The following is a 26,756-nucleotide window of genomic DNA, read 5'->3' on the forward strand; positions in this document are numbered from 1 at the left end:
TTCAAACGAACTTTTAAACAATGCAAATAGTTGGTGTTTACTAGGAAAAACTGCCCCAGCCTATACCCTCCTAGGACTCCTTGATTCCCGCGTGGTTCTCAATCTACAGAGACTACACCCAAGCCCGCCCCCACCACCCCCAGAAGAGAGCCAGAGAGGGGTCCTGCCCAAGCTATGCTGAAAGTGGCTTGCTTGGCAATCTCTTGAGTTTCAGAACTGTTTAAAAATGGTTCTGGCTTGGAGACTGGTTTCCCTTTGGAAACCAGTGTCTGGTAGAAGCTGGTATTTTTATAACTCCAGGCTCTCTATCAGATCCTGTGTTACCATGGTTGCTAAGGGGAGCACGGGCTTCAAATTTCACGTTTCAGTCTGGCTAAGGAAGCAGAACAGTTATAGGGTGGGGGTGGGGAGGGGGGGTTCAGCTTTACCTTGCCGAGGTCCAGGATCCTGTGTAGTCTCAGACTGGGCTAGCTCAGTGTGTGTGTGTGTGTGTGTGTGTGTGTGTGTGTGTGTGTGTTTTGGGTAAGGGGGGGTCTGATCAGGTCAGCATCACATCAATAAGTGATTTGGCTGCATGTGAACAAATCGCTTTGAGAACAGCTCCGGATCAGACTAAACTGGTGGGGGTTATTTCAACAGTTACAGGAATGGTTGCTTAAGCCTGAGGATTCACAGCAGCAGCTGTAGGACCTACTGAGACTCTGGTGCTAAACTAGTGCCCAGGGCCTAGGTACCTGGCTCCTCATGCTCAGAGGAACTGTGGGGTCTGTGGCTAAGATTAGGTCTGGAAGAAACTGTTCCTGGAGAAAGTCTCCTGATTTTCCAAGCTTGGTTTCAGCCCTCCCCTCCTGCCGAGTCTTTTTGTTTGATGGTTACAGTAAGAACAGATTCAGAAGACTAGGTGCTGGGAGTTGCTTTCTGCTCTGATGTCCTTCAGCTCCCCCCTTCCTTCTTCCCAGCCCCCCACTCCTGCCCTGATTTGGAGCACTGCATTTTCCACAGTGTTTAAATCACCTGAGGGTCCTCTGGCTCCAGAATTAGGTGACTTTGTTATCTCAGCGCATTTCTAGCAAGAAATGTGTCTAGCAGACTTTTCAGTTCAACAAGGAAGTAGCATTTCCTCTGTTCGTTGAATGAATACATAAACTCTCTTTTGTGCCTTCCATGGTGTTGCTTTCTGGCTTAAAACTTTCAGAGGCTCTTGGTGTCATTCTGCAACCATCAAAATGGAGCCAGAGCTGGCTCATGACTCACCCATCAGGTAGTTTTTTACAGGCAGGGCATGCTTACTCTGCCCCCCACACCTGGGTCCAAACCTTCTGGAGGCTTCTCTCCTTTCCCTTTATGCCTGTCCATAACCCTCTTTTCCCAAGGCCCCAGCCCTGCCTCTTCTTGGTCCCCACCAGCTGCCCACTGCCTACACACCCTGCTTCATCCAGCTCATAAGAGCTCATGGCTGTGTAATTTCTAGGGATGTGGTTGCCAAGTGGATAGGCTGGGGGTGGGGATCACAACACTCCCTCCTTCTAGTACAACTAGGAAACTTTGAAGTTCAATATGAAGGAAGGAAATCACTGCTTCGAGACTCAGCACAGAGCTAGGCATGGTGGTGCATGCCTGTAATTCCAGCTACTCACAGGGAGGCTGAGTGAGGCAGCAGATCACAAGTTCAAGGGCAGCCTGGGCAACTTAACAAGACTGTCTCAAAATTAAAATTAAATTTAAAAAAGGACAGGGGATGTAGCTCAGTGTGGGAAGCTCTAGCTTCAATCCCCAGTAGTGGGGGGGGAAATGAGCACTGAATCCTCAGCGAAGTGTAGTCAGGGTTCTGTGACCACTGAGAATCGGCTTGTCCTCCAGGTATCAATGAAAGATACCTTAAAATCAACCAGGAAGGACTCAAAAGGCATTAATGCAGCCACCTAGGGAGAGGACATGTCCTGAGTCAGATGCCAACAGCCCTGTGTGGCCCCTAGTGCTACAGCATAAGAGGAGTCAATCAGGGCAGGGCAGAAGGCGGTGGTGAGCAAGCCTGGCACAAAGGTGGGCACGAGCCAGGAGGAGAAGACTGCTCAGGGCAGGACAGCCCAAGGCTGACCCCAGAAACACAGCTGGAGCAGTTTGGCTAGTGGGGTTGGGGCTGTGTTTGACTGTAGGGGGCTTTGGATGCCCAGAGAAGAAAAGGCCTTGCTTTCTGGGGCCCCCTGTGATGCCATACTTCTCTGGAGTCACGTCTGGGATACCACTTGCACTGACAGCAGCACACAATGTGACAACTCACCGAGGGGGCGGCCACGCACCCCTTGCATTACATGAACATCTCACTTATTTTAAGCCTTCAACAAACCCACAAGGTGAGCATGACTCCCATTATTCCTGGGGTACAGAGAAGAAACTTGAGATTCAGAAAGAAGACAGAATTGGGTTAAAGTCCCACAGCCAGGTCCCAGTTCACAAGGCGGGGCCCTTCCCACAAGGTTTTTGGCTTGTCACTGGGTGCACGCTAAATGCACCTAAGATGGGGCAGCTCCTGTTACTTGACCTTGGCTGCAGGCTGGAATCACTTGGAAAGTTTACATCCGCCATCAGCCCCATCCCCAGGAAGTTTGGTTTATTGGCTGAGCAGGGCAGGGCGGGGAGGGTCGGGGAGCGGGTGTTCTGGGAATTTGTAATTTTGTAAAAGCTCCCCGAAGCACAGGGTCCAGGATCATTTCCCATGGATCCAGCCAGCAAGTCTCAGCTCCCTGACTCCCTCACTGCCCAGGGCACCGTGTACCTCGGCCACTTCTGGCCAAAGCAGGCCCTGCCTGGGCTCCATCCCATGCTCTGGGGAAGGCCGAAGCGGGTTCCTCCTGGAAAGGCACCCCTGAAGACTGTTCTGCTTGACTCTCAGCCCTGCGGAACAGAAAGCCTTTCCACCCACACCCACTGCATCTCAGCCTTTTCCGAGGTCAGATTTCCCCCGGAGCCAAAACAATGTGAGCAATTGAATGCATGCTCACGCAAAACGGTAAAAAAGTCGCTCTCTCATTGTTGCAGGAGCAATTTCATTTCCTGAGGAGCCTGACTTGCTGGCCTCTGCATTCTCCTCCCTGGGCGGCTGGGCCTGCGGAGACTTCCCACCTCCTCCAGAAGCCCAGCGGGCTGCGCTGCTGTGTCTCTGGGGGCACCCTTGGAGGGAGACACCTCTCAGAGCCACCTTCTAAGGAAGGGCAGGGAGGGGTGAATGGGGTTTCCTGGGCGGGGTAGGGGAGGGAGAGGTCGGTGCTGGCAGGAGCTGGATGCAGAGGGATGAGAGTCCTTCCTCTTTGCTCCACTCTGACCTCTGGCTAGGAGGAATTATGGGTAGAGATGAGCTGGGGGAATGGATGGACAGAGGGTAGGTAGGATTTGGGTGGAGGAGGAGAAAGGATGAGAGAAAAGTGCAGAGAAACAGGTTCTCAAAGATTCACTGAAAATTCCCCTTCCTGAGGAATCTTCAACCAGGCTCTTAAAGTAAGGGGCCCAGAGAGAAGCATTCTGTGGTAACTCCAGGGGGCAGAACTGGGCCCAGAGGTGACCAAGGAGCACAGGTAAAGAGGGTTGGAGGGTCAGGAAACAAAGGTGGTGGATCAACCAGAGCCACAGCTTCAGGGAAACTAGCTGTCTCCAGGAAAAGCGACACTCTCAAGTTGGGCCACAGACAGCAATTCCAGCCCCCCGGGTGTGGTACTTTCATGGTCACAGTTTGCCTGAGGACCTGGGCAGGATGGAAGTGTCCTGAGAATGCTGTTAAAAAGAGCTCAGGGTCTGATGTGGATGTGCTGGTGCACGGCTGTAACCCCAGCAGTTTGGGAGGTTGAGGCAGGAGGATCACAAGTTCAAAGCCAGCCTCAGCAAAAGCCAGGCACTAAGCAACTCAGTGAGACCCTGTCTCTAAATAAAATACAAAATAGGGCTGGGGATGTGGCTCAGTGCAGGAGTGCCCCTGAGTTCAATCCCTGTAACCGCCTCCCCCCCCACCCCCCCAAAAAAAAAGAGCTCACAGCATTCCCTCTAAAAGCTGGAACAAGACAGGGTGCTCTCTTTCACCACTTCTATTCAACATGATCCTTGAAACTCTAGACAAAGCAATGAGGCAAAAGAAAGAAAGGGATAGTCTAGAAAAAGAAGAGCTCAAACTATCCCTATTTACTGAGAAGAAGATTCTATATTCAGAAGACCCAAAAAACTCCACCAGACAACTTCTAGAACTCATGAACAAATTCAAATTCAGCAAAGTAGCAGGATATGAAATCAATACCCATAAATCAAATGTGTTCCTATACATTAGTGATGAATCAACTGAAAGAGAAATTAGGAAAACTATCCCATTCACAATAGCCTCAAAAAAAAAAAAAAACAAAGAACAAAAAAACTTGGGTATCAATCGAACAAAAGAGGTGAAAGATCGCTACAGTGAAAACTAGAGAAAAGAAAGAAAATAAGAACTTAGAAGATAGAAAGATCTCTTATGTTCTTGGATAAAGAATTAGTGTTGTCAAAATGGCCATACTATCCAAAGCTCTTTATTTAAATCCCAATGACATTCTTCATAGAAACAGAAAAAGCAAGCATGAAATTCATTTGGAAAAACAAGAGGCCCAGAATAGCCAAAGCAAGGCTTAGCAAGAAATGTAATGCAGGAGACATCACAATACCAGACCTTAAATTATACTACAGAGCTACAGTAACAAAAACAGCATGGTATTGGCACCAAAACAGATATGTAAACCAATGGCACTGAATAGAAGACGCAGAGACAAACCCACATAAATACGGTTATCTCATACTAGACAAAGGCACCAAAAACATACATTGGAGAAAAGAAAGTCTCTTCAACGAATGGTGCTGGGAAAACTGGAAATATGTAGCAGAATGAAATTTAACCCCTCTCACCCTGCACAAAATTCAACTTAAAGTGGATCATGGACCTAAGTGTTAGACCAGAGACCCTGCGCCTACTAGAAGAAAATGTAGGCCCAACTTTCCATCATGTTGGCTTACGAACCAACTTCCTCAACAGGACTCCTAAAGCACAAGTGGTAAAATCAACAACCAATAAATGGGATGGAATCAAATTAAAAATCTTCTTCACAGCAAAGGAAACAATCAAGAATGCAAACAGGGAGCCTACAGAATGAGAGAAAATCAGGGCTGGGGCTAGAGCTCCGTGGGTACAGTGTTTGCTTTGTGTGCACGAGGTACTGGGTTCAATCCCCAGTACCTTCCCCCCACCAAAAAAAAAAAAAATCAATCTCTCTCTCTCTATCTATATTTATATTTATTTATTTATATATACCGGAATGGGAAAAAGTCTTTGCCACCTGCACCTCAGATAGAGCATTAATCTCCAGGATATATAGAGAAGTCAAAAACATAACACCAAAAAAGCTGTCTTGTTCCAGATCTTCAATTAATTAGGAACACTCTGTGATATCATGAGAACATCCAGAAACCCAATCAGTAAATAGGCAAAGGAACTGAACAGACACTTCACAGGAGAAGAGATAAGAATGGTCAACAAATATATGAAAAAAAGTGTTCAACATCTTTAGCAATTAGAGAAATACAAATTAAAACTACACTGAGATTTTATCCTACTCCAGTCAGAATGGCAATTATCAAGAATACAAGTAACAATAAATGTTGGTGAGGATGTGGGGACAAGGTACCCTCATACATTGCTGGTGGGACTGCAAATGGTGCAATCACTCTGGAAAACAGTACAGAGATTCCTCAGAAAACTTGGAATGGAACCACCAGTTCACCCAGTTACCCCACTCCATGGTATATAACCAAAGGGCTTAAAATCAGCATGCTAAGCTATGGAACCAATCTAGGTGTCCTTCAGCAGATGAATGGATAAAGATAATGTGTTACATACAATGGAATATTAATCAGCCTTATGGAAGAGTGAAATTATGGCATTTACTGGTAAATGGATAGAATTGGAGATCATTGTGCTAAGTGAAATAAGCCAGTTCCAAAATGAACTCTCAAATGATTAAAAGTCCAAATGCTCTGATATGTGGTTGCTAAGGGGGTGGGGGAAGAATAGAAGTTCACTGGATTAGATAAAGGGGAATAAGGGAAGCAAGGGGGATGGCAATAGGAAACCCAGTGGAATGAGTCGGACTTAACTCTCCTGTGTTCATCTATGGATACACGACCAGTGAGACTCCACATCATGTGCGATCACAGAATGGGACCCTAATTAGAATAAGTTATACTCCGTGCATGTATAACATGTCGAAACACACTCTACTGTCATGCCTATCTAAAAAGAAGAAATAAAATATAAAGAAAGAGCTCACAGGATGTCTTTGTGTCTTTTGTAATTTCTTCCATCAATGTTCTGTGGTTTTCTGTGTCTTTTACTTCCTAAGTTAAGTTCATTCCTAAGTAGTTTATTCTTTTTGAAGCTATTGTAAATGGATTGTGTTCTTTATTTCCCTGTGGGATAGTTCGTTGTTAGTACATAGAAATGTAACTGATTTTGGTATTTAATTTTGTATCCTGTGACTTTATTGAATTTATTCATTGCAATAGTTTTTTGAAGGGAGTCTTTAACAGTTTTTTAGATATAAGATCATTGTTGCCTGCAGTCGGAGACAATTTTGGTTCTTCCTTAATGATTTGGGTACCTTTCCCTTCTTCTTGTTCCCTAATTCCTATGGCTAGGACTTCCAGACTATGTTGAATACCCTTGTCTTGTTCCAGATCTTCAATTAATTAGGAACATTCTGAGATATCATGAGAACGTCCACAAACCCAAAGTGATCTACAGATTTAATGGGATCCTTATAAGAATTCCAACAACATATTTTTATGGAAAGACTAAAATATTCTAAAATTCTAGAACCATAAAAGACTCCAAAGAGCCAAAGCAGTGTTGGGAGAAGAACAAAGATGGAAGCGTCGCCTTTTCTAACTTCAAAATACATTACAAAGCTATAGTAGTCTAACCAGTATAGCATTGGCATGGAAACAGACATAAATTTTATGGTATAGCAAAGAGGGCCCAGAAATACATCCACACATTTATAGTCAACTGTTTTTCAACAAGGGTGCCAAGAATACACCATGGGGAAAAGACAGTCTCTTCAATAAGTGGTGCTGGGAAAACTGAATGTCACACACAGATGAACTGGACCCTTATCTCACACCACATGCAAACATCAGCTTGAACTTTATTATAAAGACTTAAATTATAAAGACTTAAATGTAAGACTTCCCGCTATACAGTTACTTCAAAACATAGAGACCAAGCTTCTTGACATTGTTTTGGCAATGATTTGGGGATAGGATCTCAAAAGTACAGTTAACAAAAGGAAAACAGACAAATAGGCTTATGTCAAACTAAAAAACCTCTGCACAGCAAAAGAGACTCATCACCAGAGTGAGAGACAGTCTATGGAGAAGATATTCACAAACCATAGGTCACATAAGAGGCTCAAACACAAACTTGCTGTGTGGCTCTTAGCAAGTTGCCTGATCTCTCTGTTTTCCTTTGGAAAATGGGGGTGATAATCTGCGGGTTGGTGCACAAGCTTTGGACTGTGCTTTCCACAGGGCGAGAGGCGCTGTTATCACAATTAGATGGAACCATCAGCCAATGTTCCAAGGACGTGGCAAGGATGGGGTGGGTTCCCCACGAGGGAGCTGCCTGGGAGCTGTCCTGTGGGCTGGGCCAGGGGAGCACCACAGAAGAGGTGACTTTGGCTGGGCCCAGCAGGAAGTGTCAGGGCCAGGAAGACAGATGCAGAGATGACTCCAAGGTTTCAGGCTTGAGCAGATAATTGACCAAGTCAGGGTGGGGAAGAAGTGCCCAGGGGACTTGTCTTGGGGCAGGGACTCTGAGGGCTGGTGTCATCCAAGCCGACAGGCCTGGGGGCTGAGCACATGGCCTGGCTCCAGGCCCAGGGACAAAGGTGACTGGGGCAGGTCACAAGGACATTTTCTGTCCCCTAGGCTTGCTCTAGGAGACCCTTCTCTTGGAGATGGTGCCCTGGGTGTGACTCAGGGACAGTGGGAAAGAACAGAGGCCATGGGGTGGGGAGAAGCAGGGACTGGAGCTGTGGCCCATGTCCATGACAAAGGGCAATTAGAGGAGTTCAGGGACCTGTGTGCTGCATGGAGGCAGGAAGGGTGGGTCTGGGCGCACGGGAGGGCCTGCACTGGGCACAGGGGCTTTGGGGTGCAGTTCTCCCACCTTGTTGGAGGAGCCCAAGGTTAGGCAAGACATGGGGTGGTCCAGTGGGCAGCTAGGAATATGGGCGGGGGTGATTCTGGGAGTTAGGTAGGCAGAGTGGGTGCTGCAGATTTGGGGTCAGATCTCTCCATGGCGCCAGGGGAAAGCCCAAGCTTCCCCAGCACAAGGGGGGCCTGCAACAGGGCCTTTGGCTATGGAAACACCCCGAGCGGCCTCAGCCTGCTCAGAGCCTGTGGTCAGGCATGGGCATAAGCTTGGTAAAACTGACTCTAAGCCAGGGACTCCAAGGAGCTGAGAGAGGTCTCAGGTTCTCCAAAGGGATTGTCAAGATCCCTAGGACACCTCCTAATGTTCTCATTTTTTTTTTTTTTTAAGTACTGGGATTGAACCCAGGCTTTTGCAAACAGTAGGCAAGAGCTCTACCACTGAGCCTCACACCCAGCCCTTTTTACTTTGAGAAAGGGTCTTGCTAAGTTGTGAGGCTGGCCTCGAACTTGCAATCCTCCTGCTTTAGCTTTCCGAATTGCTGGAATTACAGGTGTGTGCCAATGCGCCCAGCCCTATCCTCACCTTTTCTTAAGGCCCCATTCTGGGGAAGCTGAGTCGTGGAGTGGGAGTTCAAGAACTCCAGGCAGCCCTAGCATGGTTTGGCCTTGTCCATGGTCAAGGCCCTCAGCCCACGTTCTCTTTAAGCTTAGGCATTTGCTCGGTCCCTGAGCCCCATCAGCCGGGAGGAGCCCTGCTCTCTGAGAGCTGAAGGCCCCAGAATAAGGCCTCTAGGTTCTTCCTTCCGTGCCCAGCGACTTGGCCTAGTGCTCCCTCTCCATGCTAACCCCTCTTCCCCAAACCCTTGCAGAAAAAGCAGAATGAGCCTCTATGCAGATGAGGAAAGCTCAGAGCAGGTAAACTCTCCCCCAGGATGGCACAGTTAAAAAACCGCAGAGCTCGGATTTGAACCTCCGGGTAGCCTGACTCAGGGAGCCTGCTCTACCTTGGGGCTCTGTTTTCTTCTTTTACAAAATGGTGAATGGCATGAATGATTTATTTACTCTTCAAGTTTGCCATGAGCATGATCTGGGTCTCTGTTTTTCAAACTATGCCCCAAAAGTTTAATCCATTAAACAAATGTGCATTTGGAAGGGCTCTCTGTTCTTGTCTGTGTAGGTCTCCTGATACCTTTGGCACCTCATGCCAGAAAGTTTGCACTACCTCAGATGGTGTGAAAAGTGTCCCGGTAGCCAGGCCAGTGCTCAGCTACAGCCCTGCCCTGCTTCCTGCTGAGGGAGCAGGTGACAACGACACGGAATGGGGGTGGGGTGTGTTAAGATCACACAGAAGAAACCTGACGGGGCAATTCAGGTCACTGCCCTAGAACAGCACTGTCCCTGTCTTGAGGTGGCTTGCCAGAGGCACAGGGCAATGCAGGCAAGGATGGGAGGACCCCAGAGGCCATCCAGGAAGTTCCCTGCCTCAACTCAACCCAAAGGGACACGGAAGGCAAAGCTGCCAGCCCTGTGGGTGCTGCTTGCTGGGCCAAGGCCCTTGACCATGAACTAGCCCGGAGAGGTCGACGGTGGGACTTGGGAAACAAGTCTGAATTCAAGAACATTTGTGAAGAAACAGGGTTCTTCCTGTACAGTGGCAGAGGCTTGCTGGCTTATCAAGTGTCCCAGAGGGACCTGCACGCTCTGTTTTAGGCTGGAATGAGCACTCTATGGTCCTATAAACAGATGCTCCGAAAACACCATAAACACAACTCTGCCTCTGCTCGAATTGCTCTGTTATCTTCTTCCATTCAAAAACACAAACATGTCCCTGGACTCCACCCCTCCCCTTCAGCCAACCAGAGCCCTTTCCCTGCTGCCCCCCCCCCCCCCGCCCCCGCCCCCGGCGCGGCCCTGCGCGGACTTCCAGAAGGGCTCACCATGCACCCATCCTCTCCTCCACTGACACCCAGGTCCCCATGACCTCCTTGTGGCCAAAGCCAGGACACTTCTCTGTGTTGGTCCTTTGGCTCTCTAGAACCTGTGCCTCCCAGTATCCTGGTGGTAGCAGAGGGCTGCTAGGGTGGGAGGGGACAGCATTCCAGAAGTAAGGGACTTGCAGAACCTCCCGTCAGAGGGCCGCTGTGATGGTTCTCATGGACTCTTCTGGACTCTTCTTGACACCTCACCCTCCTGGTTTGCCTCCTACCGCCCTGGCCATTCCTCCTTCGCCCCCTCTACTGACCCCGCCCCTCTCCCCATCTAGACCCTCTTTCTGAGTGACTCCATCCATCTCCAGCACCAGGTGCACATGGACACTTAACCCGAGTGAACCCCCTATCTCCCTGTGACCCCTTCCAAAGCTTCAAACCCTTCTGTCCATCAACCTTGGACAGCTCCCCAAGGGTGCTCAACAGGAGACCCAAATACAATGTCCCGAAACTGAGTCCTGGTTCTCATCCCCATACTGTTTCTCTTCCAGCATTTGCTCTTCCTGAAAATGTTGCCACCAGGTGGGTAAATAGAGAACTTGTTAGTGTCTTTCTCCATCTCCAATAGCATGTCCTGTTGGCTCTAACTCAAAAATACAACTAGGACTCAAACACCCCTCTCCCTCCTCTTTCTCAGGGCTGTATTCATAGCCCCCAACCTCACCCTGTTGATACAAACGGGTCCCAAGCAATCCCAATTGGGCTTCAAGCTTCCACTTTTGTCCCCTTTCAAATTTATCCTGAGAACGGTCAGAATTACCTTATAAAATGTGTTATAATACTCTGTAGGACAAGTGCCCCATGAAGTTCTTGCTTCTTCAAAATTTATATATATATATATATATATATATATATATATATATATATATATATTTGTTTTTTCCTTTCCTAGGGACCCAACCCAGGGCCTTGCATATGCTAGGCAAGCACTCTACTGCTCAGTCACACTCCCAGCCCTGGTTATTCTTATTTATTCCTTTTTCAGATGAAATGTAGAAGCAAATATGTTCTTTATAGAAAATTCATTGAAATAATACCCTAGGCCTCCTCTCTGTGGCCAGTGTGAAGTCTGAGTTAAAGTAATTCTTTAGGTAAACCTAATAAACGAAAACCTGGCTTTCGATGTAGAGGCATGGGGAATGACGTCTGTCTCTCCTTACCAAAGCATTTATAAGCTATGCAACCCTGCAGCTTTCTAGCGCTTCTTGCCAGAGCTGCCATTTCTGCGAGCCGGGGGCGTGGCCCGGGCGCTGCCAGCCAGGGGTGGGGCCTGGGGGCGTGGCCTGTCGGGGCGTGGCCCGGCGGAGGCGGGGCCTATGGCTCTTACCTCCCTGAGGCACGTGTAGATGGGGCACACCAGCACGCGGAAGGGCTCGCCTGTGCTGCTGCGCATGGTGCCGAACACCTCGCACAGGAAGGTGATGAAGCCGAGCCAGCGCTCCACGTCCTGTTGCTGCAGCTCCTCGCGCACTGTGAAGTCCTTCTGTGGGGGCACAAAAGACTGTGTCAGCGAGGGGCCCGGGCACAACCCGCTGTGCCACAGAACCTGCTATCCAAGAGCCAGTCCTGGGCAGCAGGCAAACCCCATGTCTTAAATGAGGATGGGGTGGGTGACCTGTGGACTCTCTGGGGCAGCGGGACCACCTTGACTGGTAGCTTCTACACCTCTTCTCCAGGTGTCGCTGTGTTGGGGCACAGATTCATCTTTTCCCAATATTGCCCAGGCATGCTGCAGGTCACCACCCTCCTTCCCAGAGGCCCTTAAGTCTTGCCTTCGTGACCCCAAGACTGAGGAGGGGGGATGGGATCGGGATGACACCCTTCTTGGACTGCTCCCCTCCCTCTTTCAACTCCCTGTGGCTACACTGTCTCCCACCAGGGAGGGTAACGATAACACGCCCCTGCCAACAGGGCCAGCAACTGGTTACCCAGGCCCATTTTTAGCCCTGGCCGCTGGCTAGAAACACAAGTACAGCCCCTCCTGCAAAGGGTCTAGAAGACAGTAGGAAAACTGAAGCATGCATTCATTCACTCACTCATTCTCCCTCCTTAGAGTATTACTGTGCTACCTGCCAGGGGCTGGCCTAGGGGCTAGGCTAAGGCAGGTTCCCTGTTAACTATGATACAAGAGAGATGGTATTAAAAGCCATCAAGGGTTCCAGTAAAGGGACTTTGGAGTTCAGAGGCAGGAGTTACTACTCTCAACTGGAAAGCAGAGCCTTCAAAGAGGCTAGGATTCTGACAGGAACAAGTATCTAGAGTAGTCCAACTCAGAACAGAAAGAATGCCTAGGGTTGGAGGCAGGGGGAGTCATTTAATGGGTACAGAGTTTCAGTTTTGCAAGATGAAAAAATCTTGGAGTTTGGTTGCATAACAGTGTGAGTGTAAGCTAACCCTACCCAGCTACACAATGAGGATTGGAACGATAAAGTTGGTTGAAACTTTTATCTTACTTGAATGCATGTTCCAGCCAACAAAATTTATGACTCAAGTCTGAGGAAATCATAGTACAGAGGAATGGGAAGAGAAAATCGAAACAAATCAGGTAGATGCATGAAGTTCAGTCAAAATTAGTAATTATAGCTGGGTGCAGAGGTACATGCCTGTAATCCCAGTGGCCAGAGAGGCTGAGGCAAGAGGATTGCAAGACAGAATCAGCCTCAGCAACTTAGTGAGGCCATAAGCAACTCAGTGAGATGCTCATTTAAAATGTGAAAAAGAGCTGGGGATGTGGCTCAGTGGTTAAGTTCCCCTGGGTTCAATCCCTGGTACAAAAAAAAAAAAAAAAAAAGTAACTATTTTGGTTATAGAGTGAATAAAAAACTAGACATAATCTTTGTAAGAGAAGATTTTTTATTTTAACAAACTTTTTTTTTTTTTTTTTTTTAAACTTCATTATTAGTTTTGGACCCAGATTGTTTGGAGGTTTTAGCAGGAAAGCACAGCTACTGGGATGCCCTTGGTCAAAGAAAAGTCCTCCTCTATTGCGGAAGGTCGTCCTCTTCCACCGAGCACACAGCTTCAGGAGGGACACACATGGAATGTTGAAGGAGCAAGACATCTACCTAGCGATGGGGTACCAACCCTGGAGATCAATGGGGTGACAGGTATAAAAGCCAGATCGTCCTCACATCCTCATTATTATTTTTTAAAAATATTTATTGTTTTCTTTTTTAGTTTTCGGTGGACACAGCATCTTTATTTTATTTGTATGTGGTGCTAAGGATCGAACCCAGGGCCGCACGCATGCCAGGTGAGCGCAGCTACCGCTTGAGCCACATCCCTAGCCCCCATCCTCATTATTAATTTTGGAAACAGGGCCTTACTCTGCTTCCCAGGTGGGTCTCAAGCTCCTGGGCTCAAGTGATTATGCCTGGCTGATACTTAATTTTAAAAATAAATAATATTTTCATAGTAGTAGTGATTTAATAATCCAACATTACTGACAACTGGTAAATATTTGTGAGAAGGGGATGAAAAATAAATGAAGCCTAAGTGTGATAATCATAGAAATATAAGTTAAAGTACATTTTAAAAAAATGTTCAAACACTAGTAGATTGTTAGTAGAACTGAAAACAGAAAATGAAAGAGAGAAGAGAGAAAAGAAAAATAAATAAAGGAAAAAATTGTACTGGGAAATGAAACCACTAACATTCTATTATTGGTGAAATGGGCAAGATGATTTAAATAGTAGAATTATTTAAATAATAGAATTAATAAGTCTAAATTAAAGCAACCTTATAGTGAACTGTGATTCCACTATAATTTTCAAAACATAGAAATTGTATGGGTTAGACACTGGGACCAAGAATTAGCAACAACTTAAAAAAAAAACCACACCGATTACTTATGTATTTAAAAGGTATCCTCTTAAATAAAGATGGAATAAGAAATAATCAAATATTCAATAGATTATTTAGGAAACAAAGAGCCATAAAAACTGGTAGGATGTGGCCAAAGTTATGATAAGGGGTCAATTTATAGTTTTAACTATTTTTGGCTATTAAATAAAGGAAAAAAATGTATCACTTAGACCTCTGTTTTCCAATATGATAAAATCTAGATATGTATGATTATTGGGTGCTTATAATGTGGGTAACCAAACTGACACGTTCTGTAAATGTAAAATAGGCAGGGTTTTTCAGAGATTTATATAAAAATAAGAACATAAAATGTCTCATATCTTAAAAAGGCTTAGAACTCATTGAAATTTGGGGTGTACTGGGTTAAATAAAATGTATTATTAAATTTCAAATAACACATGTTGATCCCACTATTTGTCTGTCTGACAGTGTTACTCCAAACATGCAACTCAAAAAGTTAAAAAACTGCTGAGCCAGTGGCGCACACCTAGAATGTCAGTGTCTTGGGAGGTTGAGGAGGGAGGATCCTGAGTTGGAGGCCAGCCTGGGCAATTTGGTGAGACCCTGTCTCAAAACTTAAAAAAAAAAAAAAAAAATTCAAAAGGGCTGGAGACGTAGCTCAGTGGTGGAGTATCCCTGGGCTTAACCCCAGTACCAGGGAAAAAAATTCAACAAACAAAACAAAACAAAAACCCAGCCAAACAAATAAAACAACAGCTAGGGAAATACAGAAAAGGACATAACCCAGATAAAGCTGGAAATTAATTAATTAGAGAAAGGAAGCTATATATAAAATTAAGAAGCAATAGAAGTAAAATAAGATGTGAAAAATGCATATGATTCTGTTGATTTTGAAAAAAAAATAATGGAATGGGTGATTTTTCAGAAAAATAAAGATCATCAAATTTTACTTTAAAAAGGAAAAATCCAGAATAGATGAAAAAAATCATAAAATGAAAAGTTATGAAATAATTACCTTTTTAAAGTCTTTAAATATATGACTTTTATAGGTAAATTCATTCAAACTTTCAAAGAATTAGATAACTGCTCTCCTTTGGAAACAGACTCAGAATCAGGAAAAGATACACTTTCCAACCAGGTCCCTCTGACCCAAACTCCTGACAGTAGATTGTGAACAAGGATGCCTATAGGCTAATCCCTCTAATGTGAATAGACGTCAAGGTCTCAAGTAAAATACTAGGAAATGAATCCAATATAACCAAGTAGATTTTTATCCTAGGAAGACAAGAATGATTTAGTATCAGGAAATCTATAAAGTAATACATCACATCAATAGATCTGATTAAGAAACAGCAACAATGACTAATGACTCTCAATGATCCTTGGAACAGAGGAAATAAAATTATTAGATTAGCCAGGCCCAGTGGCTCAGGAGGCTGAGGCAGGAGGATGGAGAGTTCAAAGCCAGCCTCAGCAACTTAATAAGGCCCTAAGAAACTCCGTGAGACCCTGTCTCTAAATAAAATGTAAAAAGGGCTGAGGATGTGGCTTAGTGGTTAAGTGTCCCTGGGTTCAATCCCTGGTACCAAAAAAAAAGAAAGAAAAAAAATAGATTATATGTATGAAAAATCCAGGAAAACCCTCTAATAAAGATGAAAATTAATCAGAAGTTAGTAATTAAAAGAATATTTACATAAAAATTGATATACAAAATCAACAGCTTTCTTCATAGCCACATTGACCAGTGCCTCATTTTAATGTACAAAAGCTTATCTGTAAAAGCAACAAGATAGTGAAATTCCTCCATGAAGAAAACTGCAAAGACTAAGCTGAAGCTTTTGAGTGATGGTTTGAACAAGTAAAGAAACACATAATATTCCCAGTGATAAGCTTTGTAAAGATGGTGGTTCTCCAAGCACTTCACAGAAGAAGAAATACAAATGGCCAACAAATATATGAAAAAGTGTTCAACGTCTCTAGCAATTAGAGAAATACAAATAAAACTACACTGAGATTCCATCTCACTCCAGTCAGAATGGCAATTATCAAGAATACAAATAACATTAAATGTTGGCAAGGATGTGGGGAAAGAGGTTCATTTATACATTGCTGGCAGGACTGCAAACTGGTGCAATCACCCTGGAAAGCAGTATGGAGATTCCTTAGAAAACTTGGAATGGAACCAACATTTAACTTAGTTATCCCACTCCTCAGTCTATACCCAGAGGACTTAAAATCAGCATACTACAGAGACACAGCCATTTCAATGTTTATAGCAGCTCAATTCGCAAGAGCCAAGCTATCGAACAAACCCAGGTGCTCTACAACAAATGAATGGATAAACAAAATGTGGTAATATATACACAATGGAATATTACTCAGCCATAAAGAAGAATGAAATTATGGCATTTGCTGGTAAATGGATGGAAATGGAGAATGTCATGCTAAGCGAAACAAGCCAATTCCAAAGAACCAAAGGCTAAATGTTTTCTCTGATATGCGGATGCTAACCCACAACAAGGGAGGAGAAGATCAGAAGTTCATTAGAGAAAACAAAGAGTTTATTATGGTTTGACCTGATAGTTGCACCTTTGGGTGATTATCATAAAGAAACAATTAAAAGTCACAGAAAAAAATAAGCTTAATGCACATTAAAAATTCAATAACCTAAGCTTCAAGACCAGGGGGATGGCTAAGTAAACGATGATCCATGGATTCACTGAAAATCATGCTTATGACAAGTTTATAAAAGGATGAGAAAATGTTTACATAATGCTTAATGAAAAGAGCAACCCCAAAACTGCATGTACTCTACCATCTCATTCATGATTAAGATTTTTTAAAAATGAGAAATATTTAAAGTGTTTTTAATAGTAGTTGTTTCTTAATAGCGGAATTATGAATGATCTTTATTTTTTATTTATTCATCAGAGTATGATCTTTATTTTTTACTTAAAATTTCTTTTTTAGTTGTAGAGGGGCACAATACCTTTATTTATTTTTATGTGGTGCTGAGGATTGAACTCAGTGCCTCACACATGCAAGGCAAGCACTCTACCACTGAGCCACAACCCCAGGTCCTATTTTTTTACTTTTTATTATTTTCTGCATTTCTCTTTCTGTAACCCATTTCTTTTTATTATCAGAAAAAAAAAAAAAAACCAGTTACTGACGATGGTGACCTCTTTCCTCCCTTTCTTTGAGGAGGACATGGACCTTTTGGGACCATCTGGCAGCTAGCAGTGATTTGCACCAGAAAGGTGGGGAGACGGGTGTGAATGGGCCTAGCCTGGAGATCACCAACCCAGCCTGCGTGCCTCCTCTTGATGCAGGAGCTAGAGATCGCCAGCTTTCCCTCTGAACGAGGAGTCCCTTTCTGCCAACTGAAACTCGCCATTCCTGGGTCTCCTGCTCCGCCCCCGACCCCAGCCTTTTGCATCCAAAAGCAGCAGGGCCTCAGACCAGTGGCAGCCATTTCAAAGTCTGGTATTTGGCTGTCGGTTCTCATCTGACTGGCAGGCTCCCTCCCAGTATCCCTTACTGCCTTTCCCCAAACTTTAAGGCTACCATTTAAGCCCTGTTTCCTGCCTAAAACTATTTATTGACGTACTGCTATTTCCTGCACCGGCCACATCAATAAGCCCTGAAAGCCATTCAGTGTCTCAGGTTTCTCAAGGCATTCTGGGAAATTCTTCCCGCCCTGGATAACCACATGGACTCTGGCGTAGAGGAGTCCTGTGGCCAAGCCAAAAACAGCTGTGTACAGGCAGAGGGGGAAAACATCCCCTGCCCAGCCCCTGCGGGCAGCGGGCAGCCGGCGGCCACGGCAGGGAGATGGATGCTGCTGCAGAGGAGGGAGGGGCCGAGGCACGAGGACCACAGTGTATTTTTGCACTCCCTGAAGTGGGCAGGCAGACCCCATCCCCGCGGGTACACCATTGCTCTCCTCTCCCTCTTTTAAAACAAATGACGGAGGGAGACCTGCCCGTCCAAACTTGACTTTGGCATGCTCCTGTCGGGAGAGGCGGCTGCTGCTGCCCTCTGAGGAGGGGGTGGTGGGGGCAGGAGGCTTCCTTTGCCTTGAAAAGTTGGGATGCAGCGTGGGAGAGGTGGGCAGTGGGGGAGCCGGGGGCAGCTCCCCAGCAGTGGATCCCGGCCATTCTCCCAGGTAACGGGTTGCGGGGCTTAAAAGGAGGATGTGATAGAATTATTTATATTAGGAAGAGGAAAGCAATTTCCAAATCAAGGATGCTTCCCCCCACCCCTTACGTGGCTCAAACCTTTCCCTCCTTCAGAGTCTGATCCCGTGTGGCTCCTCGGGAGGTCCCCGGACCACCTCATTATAAGAGCGGCTCCTGCTCTCCTTTCCCTCCTAACCCTTATCACCTGCTATTGGGGGTCAGTGTTTGTGGATGACCTGTGAAGGGACATCCCAGGGGTGTGGACCTTGTATCCATTGCCGTGTCCCTAGAATGGGACCTGGCACATGACAGGTGCTCAGGGAATGTGTGGGGCCTGGATGGAGGTGAGGGACCAGACTTCTCTTCTCTAAAGCCCAGGCAGCTGCCCTTCTTTATAAATCTAAAACTTGAGCACAGGCGGTGAGTAAGCTTGCCCAATTCTTCTTTCCTCTTATTTGTGACTTCTCATTTCACTTCCCAGGGTTTTTTTGTTTTGTTTTGTTTTGAACCCTTTTCAGGGTTGCTTCAAGTAAGGCCATGAAATCACCTGTGACTTGGATCTTGTTTCTCTCCAGCCCCGATCTCCCCGTCAGTCAGACTGTCCTGCTCTGAGATGCTTGGAGACCCAAATGCAGGCTCCCCTGCGCCTCCTCCATAAGGCCTCCTCACTCTGTCCCCTTCACCCAGCACAGGGCCTGCTACTTGCCCCACCCAAGTCATCATCATTTGGGGGGTCCCAGGGAAGAGCCTCCTTCTCAAAGTAGCCACTGTGGTCCTTTCTTGGCACAGGTTGGCACCGCAGTGATTCAGGCAGGGGGATTCCCAAGCCTAGAGCTGCTCAGGAGTGTGGGACCTGGGGACATTTTTACACAGCAGGTCACTCCTGGCCCAGAGAGGATCCTGAATGTTCCCTTTCCTGGATTTTCTTGGGACTCTGGGGCCCCATGAAACACCTCTGAATCCTTAAGAGAAAGGATTCAGGGATGTTAAGCCACCTCAAGTTGGTGTCTGTGACTTGGGACCAAAAGAAAACTAAGGGGTTCAGTAATAGGCTCCTCTTCCATGACGGGTTCCAGGTTCCTGCATAAGGTGACGAGGACTCCTGAGCCTGGAGTGGGCAGAGCTGGGGAGAGGCAGCGCTTCCGTGGTGGGGGGATCAGGGGTGGAGGAGGGGGAAGGGCACTCCGGCCAGCACCCTGTCTCTGGCAGGGCTCCTCAGGCCCGCCTCTCACACACCCACTCGGAGCAGCACTAAGGAAGGACTGCCCACGTCGTGGCCTCTGAGTGACCGGGTCAGGGAGACCTCCTTGGTTTCAGTGAGTCACACGTGCAATGTACTGGCACACAGTAGGTAGTAGGTGTTTAACAAGTGGCAGGGAGACCTTCTGAGTTGTCTCCTGAGTCACTCTGCCCACCAAAGCCTGCCCCAGACCTGGCTGCGCCCTCCTGGCAGACATGTCCCTGGGCTGCACTCATAGCTGGCCATCACAGCCACCTTCTGGTGGTAGCTGACAGTCTTGCTTCAGCCTGCTGGGCTAAGGCCTGGCCCTGGGACCCACCATGCCTCAGCTCTGGATCTGACCGGCAGTCATCTTCTATGTCTGCCCATCCTGTCTGGGAGAGATGCCCCATAGGACCCGGTGAGCACGGTCCTCTGCCCCAGGACTGGTTGCCTGCCTCAAGTTCTGAGGTCTGCTGGACCCTGGGCCACTGCCTGGGTTTGGGTACGTCTTTTCTCACTGTAGGTTTGGATCTTTCCCTAAGTGTCCCTGGTCCATGACCCAGATGCTCATCACATGATGCCAATTCCTGGTCACTCCAGTGCTTCTCTCTGCTCTGCCTCTGGACGCAGGATTCTCTGCTGCCTCTGACGGAACCTTCTCAATCTAGCTCAGGCACCCGGGGACTGAACTGGCTTAGGGGGAGGCCACAGAGCCAGCTCCGGGGGCCACAGGATGCCTCTACCTCTGCCTCTCTGGGGTTGGACTTATCCATAAGTTCACCACTTTCTCTCCTGCCGCAGGCAGGGTCTCCCTTTGCCATGGAAAAGGGGGCTGTCAGCAGTCCAGGCTCTCAACATGGCTCACAGGCCAAAAGGAAGACAGAGGTTCTCTCCTCAAATCTCAGGGAAGGGTTGTGACTGGCCCTGCTCCTCCTGTGACCATCCCTCAGACCAATCCCTGTGGAGATGGGGCTCTCTGATTGGCCAGGCCTGGGTCATGGGACCGTTGTGAACGGAGGCAGTGAGTTCTGTAGATCCCTAGACGGAAGACAGAGTCACCTCCGCCCAAGGGTGAACACAGACCCTGCCTGGGACCAGAGGTGGCTGTCATGCCCCAAACTCTCCTGAGCTTCCTGCCAAATTCCCTATGTGCTGGTGTCCCTGCTGTCCTTTCTGTCCCACCCAGAAGTCACAGTAGAACAATACTCTTGAATCTAACCAATAGGCATGAAAAGCGTGCTCTCAAGCCTATCTTTTAACAATTAATGATAATAAAAACTACTGCTAAAGACAGTCTCTGTGACTGGTGGTTCGGGACACTGGGCTTGGGGATGCTTTCATCCTGGCACCTAGCTTTAGGCCAAGGGCACACACTGGCTGGGAACAGCCGTCAGCCACTTCCAGTTGAGTCTAGATCATTCCGGAGACATTTCCCCAAGCTTTTTAGGCTGTGAGAACCCAGAATATTTCTGTTGGCAAAATCAGGTCAGGTAGGCTCAGCCTGCTGCTCTGCGGGAGGGGGCGGGGAGCAGTGCTGGGGTACAGTGGGAGAAGCTGAGAAATCAGGCTGATTCAGTGGGAACTCTGTCTCACACTTCCGCAGGCGTGAAGCCTCATTCTCAGGCAAGGGGAGCCGGCACCTGCTGCGGCTGTGGCCTTGAGAAACCCTCAGAAGGGGCTGGAAGTTTTCCTTCAGCTGGGCAGGAAGGGAGGGGCTGGAGGGTCTGACAGATGGGGAAGACCAGGGGATGAACAGGAAGTCCTCACAGCAAAGTGTCCCTGGACTCGGGCTCAGGGAAGACACAGGTGCAGCTCACCAGTTCAGGGGCTAGGGGCTGAAGTCCATGCACCTGAGCAGGCCTCAGGAATCAGGCGCTTCACAGCCTGGTCTCACCTGCGGCCCACCTGGCATGAGTGTGCACCCACGTGACACCTTCCTGTACTTTACCGGCTCTACCCCATGGCATCTCCCTGAAGGATGAGCTACTTTGGTCTCACCACCTCCCGAGGTGGATGGACTTGAACCCAGGTTTCTGATTCTGCCTCTGGTGTTCTCTGTACCCCTCAGAAGGTGTCCTGTTTGAAAAGACCCCCCACATAGACAGGATCGCCATTCACCTCCATCCTGAAGAGAGAGCTGGGATGCTGTTTCTCTGTAGAATGAGAATTCCTCCCTGCCTGACTGCCATATTGCCAGGAGAGTGGCTGAGGGCATGGAAGTAGGTCACCAGGGCTTGACCCAGTACAGGCAGGTGTTAGCCATGATGCACGGCTCTCTACGGAGACAGGGCGGGGCGGGGGTGCCCACTTTGGCCTCATCTGAGGAAACCAATTGCAAAATAAAGGCAGGGAGTCTAGCCGATGGCATTCGGTGCCTGTGCCCCATCTGTAAGATGGAAAGAGACCATCCAACGGGTACCCAGGGCCAATGAGGCAATGGGATGATGATACAGATTGTGAAACCCTCCCTTAATAGAAAAGAGTTACTAGGGCCTGCTCTGCAAAGTGAGAAACGGAAGTACACCGCACGCAAATGTCCTGTCCTGTGTGAGGAATTGGGAGCTGGGGCCAGAATCTACTGACACAGCTTTTTGGAGCTTCCTGGAGACCGCCTGCAGAGATCTACCTGGACCAGGTTCAACTAAGAGGACACGATGCGGACATGCTGTGTGGGATCTCACTGCTCTGGGATGGGCCCACAGGCCACGCTCCGGAAGCCACTGGAAACTGATGGGTTTTGGAAATCCTAACATTCAACGAGCAGCCTGATCACTGCTGAGATCATTCGGAGGGCTGGAGTTAAAATAGGTGATTATGCAGGTGTTATTAAACTATTTATAGAATTTGAGAAAACCCCTTGAAATGCTCACGAAAAGAATCAGCCTATGGTGGAGATTCCAGAATGAGTCAGCCTGAAGCCCCAATCCACCCATGACTTTGACTTTTGCCACAGATGAAGCGTTCAAAAGTCACATTAAGCTGCCGCAGATACTGCTGCTGTGCCCGGAGGTCTCTTCTCTGGGCACAGACTCCGTTACCTCAGATGTGAATTCCGAGGCTACCTCTGTGGTCGCTGCTGCTGAACCAGAAGTCTCCTGTCAATCAACTGCCGCCTGCACCTCTACGTTATTGCTGCTGCCAGCCTGAGGTCGCCTGGAGGTCTTCTTTCTGGGTGCTGCTGCCACAGAAGAAACCGCTGCCCTGGGTGCACCTGAGGCCGACACTGCTGCTCACCCCTGGAGATCCCTGGGGATGCTGCCCCATAGCTGCCGTTACAGCCGCTGCCCCTGCTGACCCCCTGCCTGATGCCAACCACCACCACCACTACTGCGGCTACCACGGTCTAGAGCACTGCTTCAGGGAGACTCCAGGTTTGGTTGCATGTGGCTGCACCCATTTGGGGACATCAGCCAGGGCCTGGATGCCAGCGGGTTTACCACCACAAGAGCCTCTATAGTTTGTACTCTAAGTCGCTATTGGACTCATCCTTTTGATTTAATGCGAGAAAGCAGTAGACGCCTTAGTGGGAGCTATTAGGTTCAAGGCTATATATTGTGTACCCTGGGTGCTGTTCATAGTGGTCTCACCAGTAAAGACAGAGAACTGGAAGCCTTCAGGGACACTAGGCATCTACAGGGTAGAATTTATCCTGCCTTAGATCCCTACTTCTGGATGGGAAAACACACTAACAACATGAAAAAACAAGGGACTAAAGCGCCCCAAACAAACCAAGATGCTTCAACAACAGAAGCCACTGATAACACATTCGAAGAAATGTCCAAGGAGGAGTTCAGATTGTACATAGTTAAGCTGATATGCGAAGTAAAGGATAGTATAAGGAGTAAAAATCAAAGAAAAAATATAGGAAGTGAAAGACCACTTCAATAAAGAGTGAGAGATCGTCAAACAAACAAATAAAAAACCAAGCAGAAATCCTTGAAATGAAAGAATCAGTAAACCAAATTATAAATTCAATAGAAAACATCATCAACAGACTAGACCACTTGGAAGACAGAACCTCAGCCAGTGAAGACAAAATATATGATCTTGAAAGTAGAGTTGACCATGCAGAGAAGATGGTAAGAATCCATGAACAGAACATCCAAGAATTATGGGATAACATGAAAAGCCCAAATTTAAGAGTTATCCCAATAGATGAAGGAGCAGAGATACAAACCAAAGGAATGCACAATCTTTTCGATGATATAATAGCAGAAACCTGAAGAATGGAGTGGAAAATCAAACACAAGAGGCTTACAGGACCCCAAATGTACAAAATTACAGCAGACCCACACCAAGACACATTATAATGGGAATGACTAACACAGAGAATAAAGATAAAATCTTAAAGGCTCTGAGAGAAAAAAAAATCAAATTACGTATGGGGGAAAACCAATTTGGATCTCAACAGATTTCTCAACGCAGACCCCCAAAGCTAGGAGGTCCTGAAATAATATATTTCAAGCTCTGAAAGAAAATAGATGTCAACCAAGAATTTTATATCCAGCAAAATTAAGTTTCAGATTTGAAGATGAAATTAAAACCTTCCATGGTAAACACAAATTAAAAGAATTCACAACTGTAAAGCCTACACTATAGAACATTCTCAACAAATACTCCATGAGGATGAAGTTAAAAAAAAAAAAGTGAAAACCAGCAAAGGGAGGATCTACACTAAAGGGACAGTCAAACAAATGAGAAACCAAGACAAATCAAAAACCAGAAATAAATCAAAATGACAGGGAATACAAATCATATCTCAATCATAACCTTGAATGTTAATGGCCTAAACTCATCAATCAAAAGACATATATTGGGGCTGGGGCTTTAACTCGGTGGTACAGCGCTTGCCTCCTATGTGTGAGGCACTGGGTTCAATCCTTAGCACCACATGAAACTAAATAGATCCTGTGTGTTCATCTACAACTAAATAAATATTCTTTTTTTAATAATTAGTTTTTTAAGTTTAGGTGGACATGATGTCTTTATTTTATTTCTATGTAGTGCTGAGGATCGAACCCAGTGCCTCCTGCATGCTAGGCAAGCACTCTGCCACTGAGCCACATACACAGCCCCTAAATATTCTTTTAAAAGACATAGACTGGCAGATTGGATTAAAAACAAGACCCAACAATATGCTGTCTTCAAGAAACTCACCTCATGGGCAAAGACATCCACAGGCTGAAGGTAAAAAGATGGGAAAAAACTCATCACTCATATGGATTACGTAAACAAGCAGGGGTTTCCATTCTCATCTCAGATAAAGTAGACTTCAAACCAAAGTTAATCAGAAGAGACAAAGAAGGACATTTCATACTTCTTAGGGGAAGTATATATAAGCAGGACATAACAATTATAAATATTTATGCCCCAAACAATGGAGCATCTATATGTTCATCAAACAAACTCTTTTCAATTTGAAGAGTCAAATAGACCACAATACTATAATACTGGGTGACTTTAACACACCTCTCTCATTACTGGATACATCTTCCAAACAAAAACTAAATAAGGAAACTATAGAACTAAATAACACAATCAATAATTTAGACAACAGACATATATAGAATATTTCATCCATCAATGAGCAAATACACTTTCTTCCCAGCAGCACAAGACTCCTTCTTTAAAACAGACCACATCTTATGCCACAAAGCAGCTCTTAGTAAATACAAAAACAAAAACAAAAACAAAAAAAACAAAAAACAAAAACAAACAAAAAACAGAGATAATACCTTGCATTCTATCAGATCACAATGGAATGAAATTAGAAATCAATGATAAAATAAAAAATAGAAGCTACTGTAACAAATGGAGATTATATAATACACAATTGAATGATGAATGGATAGTAGAAGAAATCAAGGATGGAATAAAAAAATTCTTAGAGGTAAATGAGAACACTGATACAACATATCAAAATCTCTGGGATACTATGAAGGCAGTATTAAGAGGAAAGTTTATTGAATTGAGTGATTTATTAAGAGAATGAAAAGTCAACAAATAGGTGACCTAACACTACATCTCAAAGCCCTAGAAAAATAAGAATGAATCAACACCAAAAGCAGTAAGATGGAGGGAAAAGGCATGCTCATACACTGCTGGTGGGACTGCAAATTGGTGCAACCACTATGGAAAGCAGTATGGAGATTCCTTAGAAAACTGGGAATGTAACCTCCATTTGACCCAGCTATCCCAGTCCTCGGTCTATACCCAAAGGACTTAAAATCAGCATACTACAGGGACACAGCCACATCAATGTTTATAGCAGTTCAATTCACAATAGCTAGACTATGAAACCAATCTAGGTGTCTCTCAATAGATGAATGGATAAAGAAAATGTGGTATATATACTCAGTGGAATATTACTCAGCTTTAAAGAAGAGTGAAATTAGGGCATTTGCCAGTAAATGGTTGGAGTTGGAGAATATCATGCTAAGCGAAATAAGCCAATCCCACAAAACCAATATGCAGATGCTACTTCACAATAAGGCAGGGGGCACTAAGGAAGAATAGCATTACCTTAGATTAGGTAGAGGGAAGTGATGGGAGGAGAGGGGAGGGGATGTGGGGATAGGAGAGATAGTAAAATGAAACAGACATTATTACTGTATGTACATATGTGACTGCATGACCAATATGATTCTGCAACATGCACTCCCAGAAAAATGAGAAATTATATCCCATCTATGTATGGTACATCAAAGTGCATAAATGCATTCTACTTCATGTATAACTAATTCAAACAAATACAAAATTTTAAAAAGTCGCTTTAACATTTTACAGGGCGTTATCCCTTGAGGAAGCTGCAGTGGGGTGTGTGGATCTTTTTCCAAGCCCTGTCCCCAAATGTTTCCTGGGTGGCCGTTAAGGAACAGGCATGGGTGAGGGACACAGAGGAACAGTGGGGGGAAGCCAGGAAAGAGGAGGAAGACACAAAGTCCAGTGGGCTTGGGGAGGGTAAGCAAGTGCATCTGGGAACTGGGGACGCCCTTTGTGACCTGTCTCTGGACACCATATGGAGACAGAGGTGCAGAAGCAAGGGTGGGGCCTGTCATTTTCTGCAAAGACATGGACGGGTGCTGTTGGCACCAGCTTCACCTGAGCAGCACCTCTGTTGCGACAGGCCCTTCTGTTTGGTCCTGAGCAGCCAGACTTGGGACGTCTGCTCTGTGCAGCCTGGCAGACGTGGGGCCCTGCAGAAGGCGCTCAGGCCATCTCTGTGAGCTGTGTGCTCGTCTGTGAAGAGCACATGGGCTCCTTGTGTGGTTCCCAAGGACCCCCCTGTGGGGACGGGTGAGGTGGGCAGATTGGAGCTCG

The 26,756-nt window shown here is 46.3% G+C and overlaps 1 protein-coding gene across 4 annotated transcripts in view; it reads right to left on the reverse strand.

Moving 5' to 3' along the window:
* The window catches only part of Ctif (cap binding complex dependent translation initiation factor), a 269,043-nt gene that overhangs the window by 29,062 nt on the left and 213,225 nt on the right, over window positions 1–26,756 (reverse strand). For all 4 annotated transcript variants that reach the window (XM_071602778.1, XM_071602776.1, XM_071602777.1 and 1 more), the window contains one exon: window positions 11,536–11,691. In XM_071602778.1, coding sequence (XP_071458879.1) covers window positions 11,536–11,691 — 156 coding nt within the window. The remainder of the gene's footprint in view (window positions 1–11,535; window positions 11,692–26,756) is intronic.

The sequence above is a fragment of the Marmota flaviventris genome, chromosome 16 (genome assembly GCF_047511675.1).
Source record: "Marmota flaviventris isolate mMarFla1 chromosome 16, mMarFla1.hap1, whole genome shotgun sequence".
Taxonomy (NCBI): Eukaryota; Metazoa; Chordata; class Mammalia; order Rodentia; family Sciuridae; genus Marmota; species Marmota flaviventris.